General features: G+C 36.2%; 2 protein-coding genes across 2 annotated transcripts; one reads left to right on the forward strand and one right to left on the reverse strand.

The window, feature by feature from the left end:
* Positions 1-4579: 4579 nt before the first annotated feature.
* On the reverse strand, positions 4580-5782 carry LOC6036402 (survival of motor neuron-related-splicing factor 30). The gene is made up of 4 exons (XM_001846403.2): positions 5621-5782; positions 5284-5540; positions 5061-5207; positions 4580-4995 (listed from the first exon to the last, which is right to left on the reverse strand). Exons 1-4 carry the CDS (start codon positions 5660-5662, stop codon positions 4725-4727), a joined length of 717 nt encoding a protein of 238 aa, XP_001846455.1. The 5' UTR covers positions 5663-5782; the 3' UTR covers positions 4580-4724.
* Positions 5783-8212: 2430 nt separating this feature from the next.
* On the forward strand, positions 8213-9513 carry LOC6036401 (peflin). The gene is made up of 4 exons (XM_001846402.2): positions 8213-8372; positions 8482-8713; positions 8782-8925; positions 8983-9513. The coding sequence occupies exons 1-4, from the start codon at positions 8361-8363 to the stop codon at positions 9207-9209; spliced, it is 615 nt and encodes a 204-aa protein (XP_001846454.2). The 5' UTR covers positions 8213-8360; the 3' UTR covers positions 9210-9513.
* Positions 9514-18119: the final 8606 nt, after the last annotated feature.

Below are 18119 nucleotides of genomic sequence, written 5' to 3' on the forward strand. Positions count from 1 at the left end.
TTCAACTTACTTACTTTGTACTCAAGATATTTGAAAGCTTTCTTGAGGAACTCAAACTTTGAACCAAATGTATGCGTTCCAAAAGTATGTTGATACCAACGTTAGCCTAAAAAAAAACATTGAAATTTGGTTTAAAAACATTCCGGAAAATTCCTTCTGGTCTCGGGAGAAAACCGGGAAAAAACCGGGAAATTGAAAATCGAAATCTGGTGGCCACCCTGGGGTACAACAATTAGCTTTGTTCTAGAAAATTGTGCGAAATTGACTAAAACTCATTGTAGAAAACAAAGAAAAACATTAAAAAATGTTTGGATTGAGTTTTACACATATTTCTAAAAAGTGCTGCAAAAAACTTCCAAGAGATCATTTTTCTTTGTTTTGATAAGTATAGAAAACACTCAAAAATTATTGAAAACAATATTTTTTATACATGAATTGTTTTATAAACATATCAACTCCAAAACCCTTACGCATTTGACATTTAATTTTTTTTAAAGTGCGTTTAGCGAGACTTGATCCCTGCATTTTTTACAGTCACTGGAATCAGCATCAAGATTTTGGGCTGGGTTTTCGTACATAGTTTCCTTTAGTATATTTGTACATAACTTACTGCAGTTTGAACCATTTTTCAAAAGTTTTGTAAACAAAAATTACCAGCTTTTGTAAACATGCTCAATTTTGGTTTGAAAAAGAAAATTTTAAGTTTTTAAATATTTTGCATGCTAAACTTGTTATATTTTGAACACAAACGTACAGGTTTAATGTGAAATCGCTATAAGTTATAGAAAATTAACAGTTTGGCTGAATAAGAAATATTTTGCTTAAGATTTCTTGAAAATGTTGAAAGGGGGATCAAATTACCCCCAAATTGGCATGATTCAAAGAGTTTATCTGATGCAATACCCTTATCAGCCAAACATAGTTGAATGTTTAAGCTTTCAATTCATGCAAAACGTTCACAGTTTTGTGGGGACCATCCACAAACCACGTGGACACTTTTTTGGGAATCTGAAACCCCCCCCCCCTCGTGGACAATTGTCCATACAAAGAATTTTTTTTTGTATGGAGCGTGGACAATCGCCATACCCCCCCCCCATCCCTAAAGTGTCCACGTGGTTTATGGATGGTCCCGTGAGAAATTGACAGAGTTGTGTGCGATACAAAAAAAGGGGAGCAAGTCTCCCCACTCTCCCCTACCCTTTGAATTCAAATTTGACCAAATATTATCTAATTCTTTCTGAAAAAGTACACACGCAGTAATTTTCCCCCGAAAACAAATGTCTTGGAGGTTTTGTGGCAATCATTTTTCAGGAACAAAGATACAAGGTTAATAAAAAGTTTAAAAATAATAATCACTGTTTTTGGAAATCGAAAAAGAAATCACTGAGAGTATAACTCATCCATCAAATAATCAAACTGCTTTGATATCAGTTCAGTATAAATAATTAATATATTATTAATATTATTATTATTATTTATTTTATTATTATTGACACTTTACCATAATTTTGGCATTCGTGTTATTTAAAAAAGGATGTTCGATTACAATTTGTAAAGTAATTTAACACTGCATTTTCTCTTTGCGGGGGTGTTTTCAAGTATGTTCACAATGGTTCCATAAATGATACAATCCTGTCTACGCCAATATGACGGAAGGTGATAATCATTGCAAGTCAATGTACCTAAAAATAACCTTCTTGGAAAGGTAGCTTAAGAGGTCGTTTTGAAATGTCAGTGACCTAGAAAATATTTTACTGGAGGCGCACGATCATTCATAAAGCTTAGATTTAGGTGAAGATTCAAGAAGTATCGTGCGCCTCCTTTTAAATCCATAGATTTTTTTAAATAAGATGAATCAAAAATCCCTCGGTTAAATATTTTCTACGCCACGGACATTTAAAAAGGACCACTTAAGCTTCCTTTCTACGAAGAAATGTTTTAGGTACATCGATTTGCAATAATAATTTTCTTGTGCCATGGCGTGATGTCCATGTATGTCTTAAATAAACATCAATGGAGCTTTTAAAAAAATCGTTTGAAATTGTTATTTAAACATCTTTCAACCTTGTTTGATAGCCACTGTGCTTTTTAAAAATGTCAGCCTTAAAGTAAGCAAATTGAATTTATATATTAAATCGATCATTAAGGCTAGGTTTCTTTCAATGATTAAAAAAAAAATATTTAAATTGATTCGCTTTTAATAAATTGAATGTAAATTTGAGGTTATGTAAATAAATACAAATTTACTTACCAAATTGTTCTTCTCTGGATTTATTTTTATTTCTGTTTTAAAAAACGTATAAAACATGCAACCTAGAAACTTTTTTTTCCATTTTGTGATTAGAGGGCCTCGTGGCGCGGTGGTTAGCGGCTTCGGCTGCCGACTGGGTTGTTAAAGTGGATTGCTTTGCTTTTTGATTCGAACTTATTTTCCTTGAGAAAAACTTGATACTTTGAGAGTATTCAAATAATCGTATTTATCAATGTTTGCAAAATAATAGTTAACTAATTTTTGAAATATTAAAAAAAAATGTGGAGTCGGAGTCGGAGCCAACAATTTGGTCGGTTGGTCGAAGTCGACTAACCTCAGAAAGCCGGAGTCGGAGTCGCTTGAAATATGACCCGACTTCGCAGCCCTGCTTTTTGCAATCTTCCGGACATTCCTCAAAGTTGTTTTTAGCATAACTTTTGAAGTATTTTTTCTAAACTTTATAATATTCACTAGGGTTACCCCAAGCCGGATCGAATGAGACCAAAACGGTCCAAATCGGTTCAGCCAGTCCGGAGGTACCGGGCCTACTTGATTTACATGGCAAGGGGTGCCAGCCTAGAAGAAGGTTGAGAATCACTGTCGTAGTTGAACTGAAAAAATCGTTCGGGGAGGTGCGAAAACGAACTCAGCAAAGTTTGAATTCAAAAACCAATTGTTATTTACTGTGTATTGTTTTCTCCTGAAATCTCCCCTATTGTTGAGTCGTGTTTATCTGTTGCTATTTCTTTTGTCGCGTTGCTGTGTTACAATATTTTGGTCCTAAGCATATTAGAAAAGTTTTTCAAAAGTACAATAGTAATATTTGTGTTAATCCTTTAATCATTCCATAAATTGAGTAAGGGCTCGAACCTCACTTGCTTAAGAAAAAGGTGAAGTTTCAAAACAATGGAGAGTGAAGGAAATATACTATGTAAAGAATCAATAGTAAAAGAAAGATAGTAATTTATGAAGAAGATAAAGAAATTAACAAACAAGCTTAGATTGTATTGAGGGCAATTTACAGGGAAGATGAGAAATTATTCAAATAGATAAATAAAGAAAAGGCACATGATAAACAAAACAAAATTGACATCGCTGCCAAATTAAGGGAAAGCAGACAGTTTGTTACAGCAGCATCAAATGGTAAAATAGAGTGGAAAAGCGTTGAGAAATAAGAGAATCAAATAAGTAAAATCGAAATCAAATGAAAGATAGTAACCAGAAGCCGTTTTAGAAAATCAGTGAAACAAAATAAACAGAAGATAGCTGTTAGCTGAAATGGAAAGAAGAGAAACCCCGTTCTGCGATGCTCAGGTACATCCACAGCAGTTGACTCAACATACTGCGAATCAAAACAATACAATCACAAATTACTTCCCTTTCCCACATTGTCGCGCCCCTTTCTTCTAGCGGTCTCGACTCTGACCCTCGCTGGTCAAAGGTTTACGAGTCGTTTCCACAGGCCACCAGCTAGGTTACACCTTGTCATCATGATGACTAAACCAAGCCAACGTGGAGGTAAGAAAATAGGACACTTGCAAGGAACCAGAGCCAAACAGCACTACGGATGTAGTTGGGCTCCTTCCGGGATGTTCCTCGCCTAGGTGTGTCAACCGACGAGTATCATCAGTATCATGCACCTTTGGCCTGCATTAAGGGAAAATATTTATAGAAAAAAAACTAAGTTCATTACAGCAATATCAATTGGTAAAATAAAGTTGAAAAGCATTGAGAGATCAGAGAATCAAAAGTTAGTTCAATCAAAATCAAATGATGAATAATAAATAGAAGATTCAGTAAAGAAATGAGAATCAGTAGAGCAAAATTAAAATAGGAGGTAAGGGAAATTCTCGTATGCTTGTCAGATTTAGCACTCGCTTCTAACTCCATCCGCTTCTATCGGATGGTGAAGTAAAACGTCGGTCCCGGTTTCTCCTGTCTCGTCAGAGGCGCTGGAGCAGAAATCCCACGTTAGAGGAAGGCCATGCCGGGGGGGCGTAGTGCCAATAGTTTCGTTTCTAACTCCATCCCATTTGCTGATTTTCACTATTTAGACAAACTATTTTTGGAAAACTTTTTATAGAAACTTGCTTGCTTACTTCCAATTGAACTAGGTATTTATCACCCAATTTCAGTTGATAACGTTTTTTATGAGCTGTAATTGAACGTCAAAGTGCTGATATGACAACATTACAGGCACGATTCAGTTAGATGCTGTTTCCCTACAACATCAAAGACAGCAGAAGGATTTCGAATTGGTGATTTGAAGTAAGGAAAATAAAACATTATTTTGGGAAACTTTCGAAGACAAAAAGTTGATAACTCACATGTTATTTCAGTTTAAATGTATTCTATCTCTAGTATGTTAGTTAGTTTGACAAATGGGTTATTTTGTGTGACACTGAAGCACAGCATAGTGAGAAAAAGGGTTAATCTAAGACAATTTACCTTACCTTACCGCCACACCCCTCCCCTACACTCCCTTGCGGTACTTTTCGCCGTGGCTAAACTCGGTCATGGGCTTGCCGGACACGCCGCAGGTCCCGATGCCAACCCTGCCGTTCACGTTCTCCGGCGAGGCGAATATGCTCTTGCCCTTGACGCCGGACTTTTTCGAATTTTTCGTCGAAAACTGAAGCCATTTGTTCTTTTCCGTTTCCCGCTCCTCCTCGAGCTCCTTGAATCGCTGCTGCTTCTTTTGCTTTTTCTTCTTGAGGTACTCCTTCTGGTTGGGTCGCATGCGCCTGGAGAGTAAGAAATCGTGTCAAATTGATTTATCTAAGGATAAGGATTATCTGCTTCGGCTTACTTGTTGCTCGTCGACGGGAATACTTCGTTCCGCACCTTGCACTCTCGTAACTCGGAAATTGTCGTTGTGCTACGGTTCTGGTACGCATCAAACACCACGCTCACGTCCCCGTTGTCCGTTATTGCTTCGATTGTGGCATCATAATATCTGAAAAGAAGAATATTCGTCATTCTCAACACTTTTTCAAGAATCTTCACCTCTTCCTGTTGATGGCAAAACTCACTGTCCATCCTCGATCCACTTGGCGGAGCATTTGTCGCCGACCTTCCAGATGACGGTGGGTTTGTTTTGCTTTTTCTCGGCCGCCGAAAAGCCCTCAAAGTAGCTGGTGCTGGCCGGTTCGACGTACGCGTTCTTCTTCTGCTCGGCCTCCTGTTGGGCCCGGATCAGATCCTTCGTAAGATCGATCACCTCTTCCAGGTCCGTTTTCAGCTTCAGCAGTTCGGAATTTTCGGGATCGGTGAGCAGTGCAGCTTCGACCTGGTGCAGCAGGAGGAAGAGGAAAATGTAAACAATCGGAACGTTTGAGCGAAACGGTTAAATTTGGGCGTTTTGCTTACCTGTTGCAACTGCAGCTTGTAGTTCTGAAGATCGTCCGCCATTCTGAGGTGTTTGCACTTAAATTCGATGAGTTTTATTTGTAAAAAAGGTACTTTTTCTTGTAAACGATTCTACGCGCTCCAAATGTTATGTTTACGAAAAGTTGCAGTTTGACGTTTCCAAACGAGAAATAAGTTGGTAACCAAAACAGGGCTGCCAGGTACTTGAACTTATATTGACTTTTCACACTGCAGTGTGAAATCATACTTGAACTGAAAAATCCCATACAAGTGTGTAAAAGTGAACTGAAAAAAGTGTAATGCTGTTTACCAGTGAGGATTCTCTCACAGGGCGGGATATTCTTGCAGCATTCTAGCATAAATGTTCCACGGGTTAACCGGTTAACAGATCTTGCAGGATTCTGGCAGAACCAGCTATACTAGAATATTCCGTGGCTGGGTCAAACTGAGATTCAAAGAACAGGTTGTAAAAAGCTCGAGGTTTCAAACAATGTGGACTTCGAGGTGCAGCTGCTGGCCATTTTAGTAAATGTTTGAAATAAATCTTAATAACTGATTAAAGAATGATGGATCCAAAGTTAAATCTCGATGAAGTTCATGGTTCACTTAAAAAAAACTAACTATATATCTGGATTTTTATTCTTAGAGGTCCAATAAAAAAACGTTTCAAAACGTGTTGTTGAGCTTAATTATGACCCCTAAACTACGCTAAAGCGCTAAAGTGAGTTGAGATTTTTAAATCCAAGATGGTGGCTAAAATGGCGGTGATGAAATATTGAAAAGTAGGATTTTGCAATTTAACAGATAATCGACTTTTCAATTTTGACTGAAATGGGATCGCAGAAACCAAATGTGATGTTTAATACAAGAAAATAAAAAAATGTTTTATATTTTTTTACGTAATTCCACGCGTAATTCTCATACAAACCATCGGATAATGGAAACTTCGTATAATCGGATCTAAAGTGATCATCCCCTCGTCCTTCCTTAACTTTTTACAATGTTTTCTACCAACAGGCTATCGTTTCCAATATATTACAAGTTATTTCAAGCAAAACATTGTAAAAGGTCCCAAGTCAAAACTGTAAACAAACGGGATTTTTACTGCAAACGATGCATTTAGTTGTAAACTATCACTGCATTTCGAGAAAAGCTTAAAAAGTTGATTTTTATGTGAAAAAAGTCAGTTTTGCAAAAGGCCAAAGTTAATGACACCTAGTGTGTTTTCAATTTCCACATAGACCCTATACATCAAAGGACCAATATGGAAATTGAGTTGTTTTGTTTTGAAATTGTGTTAGGTCCAAGGACAAACACAGTGTCGTTTCAAAACAAAAATAAAACAATGTTTGGTCCTTTGTTTCAAATTCGTGGAATGGAATGACGAACGGTCCCCGCAGCCCGCTTGGAAGTCCAGCGAATCCTGGGGGGAATGGCATGTCTCGGCTTCGTCCACCGACGGAAGCAGCAGGGGATGTGAAAATGTTGGCGAAAGAAGACGTCCGGGTAGTAGCCACAGCAGCATTTCGAACACTTCGTCTCGGTACGGGCAAAATTTCATATTCCTGCTTATCAACTCTTTCACACTTGCGGCCGTGCACAGATCGCAAGTCGCCGACGGGCGTCACCATCAGCCCCGCTTCGGCAGCAACGACGTGTAACAGGCGACAGAAACGCCGACGACGTCCGTAACACCCGGCAATTTTTTCAAACAACGAAGACCGCCTACGACTCGAACGACAACTCTGCGTTCGTTTCGTTGCCAGAGCATCGATCCAGAGCGGCGGCGACCACCAACCGTTCGTTGGTCCCTCAGCAAATCTGTCCATGAAAACGGTTCCAGATAGCTTAGTCACGTCGCCTCCGTAACTTTTCAAAACTCCTTCTAAAATTCGGCCTCGTCATCAGGGAATTCAGACTTACCTAAGTTTCAAAAATTTCTTTCTGTTTCTTCGGGAACAATCTTTGCTGGACACGATAAAATACAATCAACACCCAACATCTCACCCACTAAGTTGGGCTACAGATGATCTTTTTGGCATAAAATAACACGAAACCACGACTAAAATCTTCAAAAAACTATTCAAAACACCGAAAAACAATATTCGATTCGCCAAAGGCCAAACACGAAAGTAAAATTTGTTTTGGTTAGGTCTGTTTTGGCACCGGCCCAAACAAACAAAGCATCAACAAAAACAATTTGACATCGTGTTTGGCCAGGGGCCAACATGGAAAGTGAACCTTTCACTGTTTTCAAAGGACTTAAAACGCAAAGGGCCAACTCTCTCCCCACGGGGCAAAATATTTTTTCTGGGCCTATTTTGCTTTTTCATCAATTTTCTCGAATAAAATATATTTTTTGGTAATTATAAGTACAAGACAACGTAGTCGTAATAGTTTTCCACCATTTAAGTGGATAATCAGTTAAATAATCTTAATTCTCTTGAAATAGGATTTGAAAAACAGTTCCCAAACTTCAACTTGATTTTTCTCAATGTTTTGATAATCGACTAAGGACCTTTTACAATGTTTTGCTTGATTTACACATAGACATTTTTTGACCAAAAGAAATACCATCTCGCCCTTAGTTTGAATTGGTAGCCCTTAATTAGTGATTGGTAGCCAGCTGACGTTTTCCTTTTAGTTTACAATTTTGATTCATTGAAAAAACAGGCGTACGAGGATTTTCATTCATTATTCAATTGTGAATCATTAATTGGTTTGATTACCCATCTAGACAATGGCTTATCAGGTGAGTGGTAAAGCTGCTTTATATTTATCTTTAAGATTATTTCGATTGGTTGAAATAAATGTTCTATTACTTCCATGAAAATTATCGCATCCCTTCGATCATATTGCAGGGCGGATATCCCGGCCAGCAGTACGGAGGAGGAGGTTACGGCGGAGCCGGTTACGGAGGTGGCTACGGTGCTCCTCCGCCGCAACAGCCCGGCGTGAGTCCCGAGATCCAGAACATATTCCGCAACGTGGACAAGGACAACTCGGGGAAGATAAATAGCAAGGAGCTCCAAGCAGCGCTGATCAATGGCCGCGGGGACCACTTTTCTGACACGGCTTGCAATTTAATGATTGGTGAGCGGACTTTTGGATAGAATATAATAAGTCAATGTTCTAAATAAACGATGAATTTATTTTCGCAGGAATGTTTGATGGCGACCGCAGTGGAACGATTGATCTTCTTGAGTTTGATAAATTGTACAACTACATTAACCAATGGCTTCAGTTGTTTAAAACTTACGATCGGGATGCATCCGGTCACATTGAAGAAGCTGAACTTTCTCAGGGTAAATATATTAGACTTTGCACATAAACGTGTGTTAAACCATTCCCTCTTGTTTCAGCCCTCACTCAGATGGGATTCCGCTTTTCGCCGCAATTTATCCAGTTTTTGATCGCAAAGAACGATCCCGTCCAGCGGAAGGAGATCTCCGTCGATCAGTTCATCGTGACCTGTGTGCAGATTCAGCGCTTCACGGAGGCGTTCCGGGCGCGGGACACTGAGCAGAAGGGTGTCATTACGATCGGTTTCGAGGATTTCCTCAATCTTTGCCTGACCACGTCGCCGTAAGTTGACGTTTGAAATAAAAAAAATGCCTTTAGTGTGAGCTGCATCAAAAATTAACAAATCTATCGGACCCAGAAATGCTCTCAGGAAGTGAGTCCACACACAGGCAACTGCATTTGAATTTGGATAATTCACGGTATTATTTTCAAAGCTACTTTCCCGTCTGTTTGTTTTCAAATAGCAACATTTAAAAAAAAAACTGTTAAGAAGTGTGTGCATCATCTATTGCTGAACAAAACTAGCTTATTTAAGTTTGCAGAATGAAGGCTATTTTGGTAATAAATAACACTGGTACCAAGTAAGTAACACAAATTGGTTTGTGACTGATTGAGAAAGAATCTTTTCCGGTGTTTGTTGGGATTTATTTATAACTGCTCGCTACTGTAAACATATGTGCAGCACGTGGTCAGCTATGCTAATGTAGAACGAATGTTCTACCTCTGACGGGGGAGGAAAACATTGGAAATAAATAAACTTGTTCAAATAAGTAAACACAGGTCGAAGCTAATTTTAGATTGTCGTGCATTAAAACACATAGTTCACGGTGTATTTTTCCGAGAATTTAAAGGTAAAAAATGCCGGGCCTGATATTTGGCACCATCTTTTTTCCGATTTTTGGGGGGTGCATCGTAACATTTTGTCAGTCTGTTGAGTCAGTTGAGTCATTCTTTTTGAAGCTTTTTTTCGATTTTATAGGATTTTTCTTCAGAGAAGTCGCTGAATCGATGTATACCTACAGCAATTCCATATGGGTCATTCCATCTGAAGCGGAACAGCATTTGAAAATTACCCTCTCCGATCCTGCTCAAATTTGGCAGGGCTCTTGGTACTAGGGTACGTTATCCATTAGTGGACCCCTTTCCTATAGTGGACCCTCTGAAGGGTTTTTAATGGAAAATTCAATAAAATCAGATTTGTAGACAACAAGCGTGTTGTTGTCTACAAATCTTTTATTTGGCATGTTCAGCATCATTTAGAACAATGTTGACTGACATTGAATTGTCCTTTTCACCAAAATAAGTGTTTTGATTTGGACATCTGAAATCAGCCATGGCCACTAGCATTTTCACAACAAAACTGCATTTATATTTTATGATTGAATTAACCATCTAATCATTTTTTGACTGATTATTTAACTTCAGCAAGTTGAAGTAATGTAAGTTTAAGGATATTTACTAAAATAAAGCGAAGAAATGCAATTTTCTAGCAAAAAATATGAGGGTCCAATATAGGACAACGAAAATCCAAACTTTTCCAAAAGTGGACCCTTGTTAATTAAACCTTCAAAAATGATGAAAACGGTGTATTAAAGCAAAAGTTTCTCTAAAACATACAATAAATGCTTGTTGTTATCAAGTTAAACGCATATTTTTTCAATTATGAGTATAAATATAGCTGTTTTCATGTTAAAAGTACCAATAATGCTGAAGCCGTAAGAATTTATAATTAATCAAAACTATAGTTAATTGTACTTAACTGAAGCACCATAATTGCAGTTTGAAATGATATTTTATAATAATAAATCAATAACAAAACTTTTTTCCAATAAACATGCGTGGTTTTATCAGCAACTGTAAACAATTCTATTGTTTAGTATCGGTCAACCATTTATTTAATTAGTATGGAAAAAAGCATCAAGATTACTTTTTTAAATTATTTTTATGTTTACAGTGGTTTTTGAGACGTTTTCTCTGATCTTTTCGGAAATAAATGTGTTTAAATGTCTGTTTGGTTTTTGTTGTTTAAAGCCAAATTTGTTAACAAAAATATTTGTTTATGATGAAAAGTGAGCAAAATCCATCTTTTATTCATTATATCTATCATTAGACCTACACCATGCATCAAAACATCAAATATTGGTTAAATTTGGTATAAAAATAACAGTTTGCCTATAGTGGACCCGGGTCCACAATCGGATTATGGACCCGGGTCCACTATAGGAAAAAGGGGTCCACAACAGGCAAAAAAATTTTTTTTTTCAATTGGCTATTTTTCTGCTCAAAAACAAATAACTGATGAAACAAATAGTCAAAATTGTTCGAAAGACTTCAGTTTTCATTGTTTTGTACAAAGGGTTACGAAAAAGTGCTTAAAATATTGAAAATTCGTGAAAAATGTGCTTCGGCTCTACTAGGGGGTCCACTAATGGTTAAAATACCCTATCAAAACATGCAAGAATCCTGAATTTCATCCAAATCGAACCACCCCCTCCATTTTTGTACCTCCCCAAAAAACGACTTTTTGGCGATTTTGGAGCGAACCTCCTAGTTTCATACGGTGATAGCTCAGGAACCACAAATCTTAGAAGGTCGGTCTTCAACTCAACTTCGTGTGCTGAGCGTGAAAATTTTGGATCTAATGGGCAATTAGCAATTTGCCAAGAAAAACGTTACTTAATCCACCTTTAGGTGGTTGGTGCCTTCCTCATATTCATAAAGTGAATGCACTACACAGCGTATAAAAAACACTTAATTTATCAAAATATCTGAGATCAGGTCTCAAAAAAATTGTATTAAAAACACTAAAGTACTTATAACTTTTGATAGGGTCAGATCTTCAATCTTTTGGGCTCGTTGGAAAGGTCTTTTGATTACCTATCCAACTTTGGGTCGCATAATAGATCCGGACAACTTTTTCATCAAAATATTTGAGATCCGGCCTCAAAAAAGTGTATAAATAACACTTAAGTGCTCATAACATTTGATAGGGTTGTCAGATCTTAAATTTTTTGAACGCGTTGGAAAGGTCTTTCAAATACCTTTCTAACAATATATAGCATGACGGGTTTTCTTTCAAAAACCACCCTTTTTACAATCTTCCGAAGTTTAGCTAAAACCGTTTTTTTAGCATAACTTTTGAAGTACTTTTCTAAACTTCATAATATTAACTAGGGTCTTGTGGGACCTCAAGACGAATCGAACGAGACCAAAACAGTCTAAATCGGTTCAGGCAGTCCGGAGATAATCGAGTGCATATTTTTGGGTGCACGGATTCACATCCAGACACACGCACAGAATTTGTTCAGAATTTCATTCTGAGTCGATAGGTATACATGAAGGTGGGTCTAGGAGGTCGAAAAAAGAAGTTCATTTTTCGAGTGATTTTAAAGCCTTTCCTCATTGAGGTGAGGAAGGCAAAAAGTGAAGAGTGATATTTTAATTGCTTTATTTCCCACTTAAGAGGAAAACGTGAATTATTCTTTCCCACCAAAATGACATCATTCTGTAGTGGCCGATTCCTGCTAGATTTGTTGAAATGCACAATTTCGTTGAATTGAGTTTGGTAGACCCAAAATAGGTACTAGGCCCAAATAGGGACAGACACCCTAACTAAATTTCCTAAAATTTAACAATTTCCTAAACATGACTCAAAATTGCAAAAAACATAATTTTAGAAAGGTTGTAAAAGAATGGATCACATTTTAAAACCTGAAAATCGATATTTTTTTACTAATGAACCCCAAAAAAGTAAAACCTGTACCTTTTTTTAGTATGAAAGTCAAAAATATGTTAATAAACATCCACGTACTTTCGGATCAATGAATTACGCCATAAAACAAAACTCTTTTACTACGATACGTTTTACTGGCCTATTTAAATTGTTCGCCCTGCTCCGAGCTTCTCGTTCCGTATGAAGCCCGGCACCACTTCCAGTGGGGGGTTTGTTGCAGTTCTATTCGCTTGTTTCTTTCAATTTACTTTATTTTTACATTTGCTAGTTTTTTTTTGTGTGGCATTACAAATTAGAGCGCCTATTAAGAATATTTTTGTTTACACTATACTGTACAAGGTTTTAGTTACACGAGTTCATTATTTACTATTAATTCACTATGCGCGACTTTATTTTAGTTTAAATAACAGTACAATATATCCTTCATCTATCTGTGTGTGTGTGTTTTGTTTGTTCTTGCTTCTCTCGGCGATATCACAATTCTTAGTAATAAAAGAATAAAAAGTTTCACTTCGGCCGTTATATATAGCTATAAATATAGTATTCTGGGTTCGATACCGTTCATTTGTTCATGGTTTTATCGCTACGCTTGGATTTTGTTCTCCGTTACTTATATGCAAATGGAAGCGAAACGAATGATTTGGTACCAAAACTATGTACAGAGCATTTATTTAGCCTTGCTCTTGTTTTGTTATATATGTACATTTTATGTTGTTGATTTAGAAATAATGTAACAATTTTTAAATTACGCCTAAAAAAGAGCAACAAATTTGCAATAGATGGGTATGATATTCATTTAATGAAAGTTTTCAAGGTAAAATATTTGCGTTTCGATTGAAATGTAGGATTAAAATTTATGCTAAAGAATTTTTGATATACTTTAATAAACTCTACTTTTTGAAGCATGACTCTTGTTTGGTTAATATTTTATATGTTCTTTTCGGCTATCGATAATACTTTTTGTAAGCGATGGTTTAAATAGGTCGAAATAAGTAGTTTAGTTTTTTATTCCTCACTTTTTTTCCTAACTTATCCTTTATGTAAAGCTCTTGTACCATTTTCTGTGATCCCTTTATTTTTAAGTTAAAGTTATCATGTATATTCAAGTTGGTATCACTGAAAGTAACTTAACTGAAAAGGGTATTTGTTAACAGAAGGCGTTTTATTCTTACTTGTTCTAAAACTATAGATTTGGGATTGTTGGTTATATTATGTAGAGATACTTTTGAATGGACTTCAACTACTAGTCATATCGTTTTGCTATCAAACTCTGAATTTGCTAACTACGTTTAGGATTCACATAAAAATCTTCGCAACTAAAATTGGCAACATTTAAAATCGATACTTTAATTTCCGTTTCTGATGCTCCGACTACTTGCTAGCACTAGTATGGCAATAATGGTTAAACCTTTAGTGTTGACTATCGTTAGCACTTTAATCGTTACGCTCTGTTTTTGGGGGATGAGGGTAAATGCTAAAGTAGGTTTCGATCGTTTTAATTTATCTAAATAATGCCTTTTGGTCTGTGTTTTGAACAAAGGACGGACTAGCTTACGGCATTCTAACAGCATAATGTGTAGTAAATTCAATTTAAATTGAATCAAAGCAACTTTTATTTCACTAACAAGCAAATTCTTTAATGAAAAAAAATCAATGTTACACGATGGAAAATAGATATTCATGGTGATTTTAAGGAATCAAACCAACGCGGTGATGTTATTTACACATGATAAATGAGTTTGTTTTGGATTTGCTGGCAGAACAAAACATTCCACTCTAAATTTGAACCTCCTTAAAACTTTGCCCATTTGCTATGTTTCTCTGAAATTTACAACGTTTTCTCCGTACTTTTTTGTCTTTGTTTATATGTACAAATTTTCGATTTTCCTTAACCGTTACTATTCTATGTGCAGAAAAAATGCAGTTAAAAAAATATTAAAAAAGTAAGCTGAAAAAAAATAAGTTCCAGAATAAAAAATATAATCGAAATCAATGTTCTTAAAAGCACGAGTTGTGGTGCTATAACTAAGACAAATAGTGTCAGGGCATTTGAATACAATGAAGGATCCCGGAGTACCAAATCATTATAACATACTGCTCCTACCGAATATTGGTCTAAAACCAAAAACTTGGAGCGCAAGTCCCCACGCTTCTTCCTACCCTGTAGATTAGGAAATGTGTTGTTTTATGAACATTCCGTGCTCAAACTCAACCCACTTTAACGAATCATCTCTGCGGTGAACATTACGCAGTAGGCCTGACCGCTGTAACATTTGTGATGTTTCAATGCATTCAAATGCAATGGTGCACTACAAATGTTATTAAATGACCAGAAGAAAGCTAGGTGTAATCTAACCTTAGGCTTTCTCCAGGATCCCTTCGGAAAATTGGCTGCGTTTGGTCAGTCACGAAATATACTAGCAGAGCTGGTTTTGCCAGAATTCTGTCAAAATAGTTAGTTAGCACGAAATCCGGATTTTATATGGAGATTTTCAGAAAAGTTAAAATTTGACCATTTTCCGGGCAAATTTAACCGGATTTTTTCTGTAGGGTTGTTAAGCAAGCCATACTGAACCAAAATGCGTTTTTAAAACAAAAATATTAAAAAAAAATAATTCACCTAAACGCGTTTTGCCTTCCTCACTGAGGTAAGGCTATAATCCTGCTCTAAAAATGAACTTTTTATTAAAAGCTCAAAGACCCACCTTCATGTATACATATCGACTCAGAATCGAAAACTGAACAAATGTCTGTGTGTGTGTATGTGTGTGTGTGTATGTGTGTGTGTATGTGTGTGTATGTAAGTATGTGACTAAAATTCTCACTGAGTTTTCTCAGCACTGGCTGAACCGATTTTGATCAAACCAGTTGCAATCGACTTGGTTTAGGGTCCCATACATCGCTATTGAATTGTTTGAAGTTTCGATAACTAGTTCAAAAGTTATGTATAAAAATGTGTTTTCACATATATCCGGATCTCATTTTAATGCATGTAAACGATGTCCGGATCCATCATCCGACCCATCGTTGGTTAGGTAATTGAAAGACCTATCCAACGAGTCCACAACATTGAAGATCTGGCAACCCTGTCTCGAGTTATGACCACTTAAGTGATATTTATGTACTTTTTTGAAGCCGGATCTCACTTAAATGTATGTAAACGATGTCCGGATCCATCATCCAACCCATCGTTGGTTAGGTAATTGAAAGACCTTTCCAAAGAGTCCACAACATTGAAGATGTGGCAACCCTGTCTCGAGTTATGACCACCTAAGAGATATTTATGTACTTTTTTGAAGCCGGATCTCACTTAAATGTATGTACACGATGTCTGGATCCAACATCCAACCCATCGTTGGTTAGGTAATTGAAAGTCCTTTCCAACGAGTCCACAACATTGAAGATCTGGCAACACTGTCTCGAGTTATGACCACTTAAGTGATATTTATGTACTTTTTTGAAGCCGGATCTCACTTAAATGTATGTAAACGATGTCCGGATCCATCATCCGACCCATCGTTGGTTAGGTAATTGAAAGACCTATCCAACGAGTCCACAACATAGAAGATCTAGCAACACTGTCTCGAGTTATGACCACTTAAGTGATATTTATGTACTTTTTTGAAGCCGGATCTCACTTAAATGTATGTAAACGATGTCCGGATCCATCATCCAACCCATCGTTGGTTAGTTAATTGAAAGACCTTTCCAACGAGTCCACAATATTGAAGATCTGGCAACCCTGTCTTGAGTTATGACCACTTAAGACAGGCCTGCCCAACGTCCGGCCCGCGGGCCGGATCCGGCCCGTGAAGCCATTTCATCCGGCCCGCGACGGCTTTTCAAAATAGTTCTATGACCGGCCCTAAAGGTTGTTTATGGAATACTCAATAAATAAATTGAGTGTCAAAATTTAAAATTTAATCATGAGATTAATTTTTATCTTCAATATTTTGAAAAAAAAAAAAAAAAACATTTATTTGTTTTATTTTTGCTTTTGAGATACCATGTTGCTAATTCAACGTTTTGTTTGATTTTGCATTTGTATTTTTTTATTTCACATTCTTTACATTGAATTTAATTCTTATCATTTCTATATTAATTTTCAGAACCAATTATTATACTTAAACAATATGCAAAAAGAAGTGTCAAATATAAATTTCTAAAAATGTTGGCTGTTTTAACTTATATTTGAATTGTTACATTTGTGAGGATTTTGATTTGAATTGATTTTTCATAAATGAGTAAGCAAAACAATAATAAAGTTTAGCTGGAAAAAAGCTTTAAAAAAGCAAATTAATCATATCGAATATAAAGATCGCTGCAAATATTTTTAAAATTTTAAAAAATGTTTCAAAATGAATCAAGAAATCAGATAGCAATTTTTTCTATAAACTTCAATTATTTTAGGAAATTTGAAGAATGACAAATTTAAAACTATCAGATATATATTTTTCTCCACATTTTTAAATTTCGTGCCTTTAAAAATATTTTGAAATGTTTTGTAAAATATTTGAAAAAAAGGTACAAAACAACTTAAAAAATGTTTTTTCGTAAAGATGATTTGAATCCAAATTTCGTTTCAATGATTTTTATCTTGTCACGTTGATTTTTCAAAATTGACAACAACTTTCAACGACGAAATTTGAATGTTCTTTTTAAGTTAATGATATCAGGGTATTTAATTTCAATCGACAAAAACATTTACAATACAATTTCAAACAAAATAAACATAAATAAAAAACATCTTATCTTTGTTGAATCTTATTTGCAACACTAGTGTATTTAACACCTTATCAAATAAATTTTCTGAAAAAAATGTTTACTTTTTTGAACATTTACTAACATTAGTTCCGGCCCGCCACTGCTTCGGAAAAATCAGATCTGGCCCGCTGGGCCAAAAGGTTGGGCACCCCTGACTTGAGAGATATTTATGTACTTTTTTGAAACCGGATCTCACTTAAATGTATGTAAACGATGTTCGGATCCATCGTCTGACCCATCGTTGATTAGGTTATTAGAAGACCTTTCAAACGAGTCCACAACTTTGAATATCTGGCAACCCTGTCTCGAGTTAAGACCACTTATGTGATATTTATGTACTTTTTGAAGCCGGATCTCACTTAAATGTATGTAAACGATGTCTGGATCCAACATCCGACCCATCGTTGGTTAGGTAATTGAAAGACCTTTCCAACGAGTCCAGTATTTTTCTAGATCTAAAAAAATAGCTGAAATATTTGTCCAAACCACGCATATTACCCATTGTTGGTAAAAAGTGAGGAAGGCATCAACCACATAGGTGGATTAAGTTAGTTTTTTGGTTCAGTTTGGAGTGCTTAACAACCTTACAGAAAAAAAATCTGGAGAAATTTGACCCGTAAATGGTCAAAATTTAACTTTTCTTAAAATCTTCATATAAAATCCGGGTTTCGTGCAAACTATTTTGACAGGAAATTCCGC

The sequence above is a fragment of the Culex quinquefasciatus genome, chromosome 3 (assembly GCF_015732765.1).
Source record: "Culex quinquefasciatus strain JHB chromosome 3, VPISU_Cqui_1.0_pri_paternal, whole genome shotgun sequence".
Lineage (NCBI taxonomy): Eukaryota > Metazoa > Arthropoda > Insecta > Diptera > Culicidae > Culex > Culex quinquefasciatus.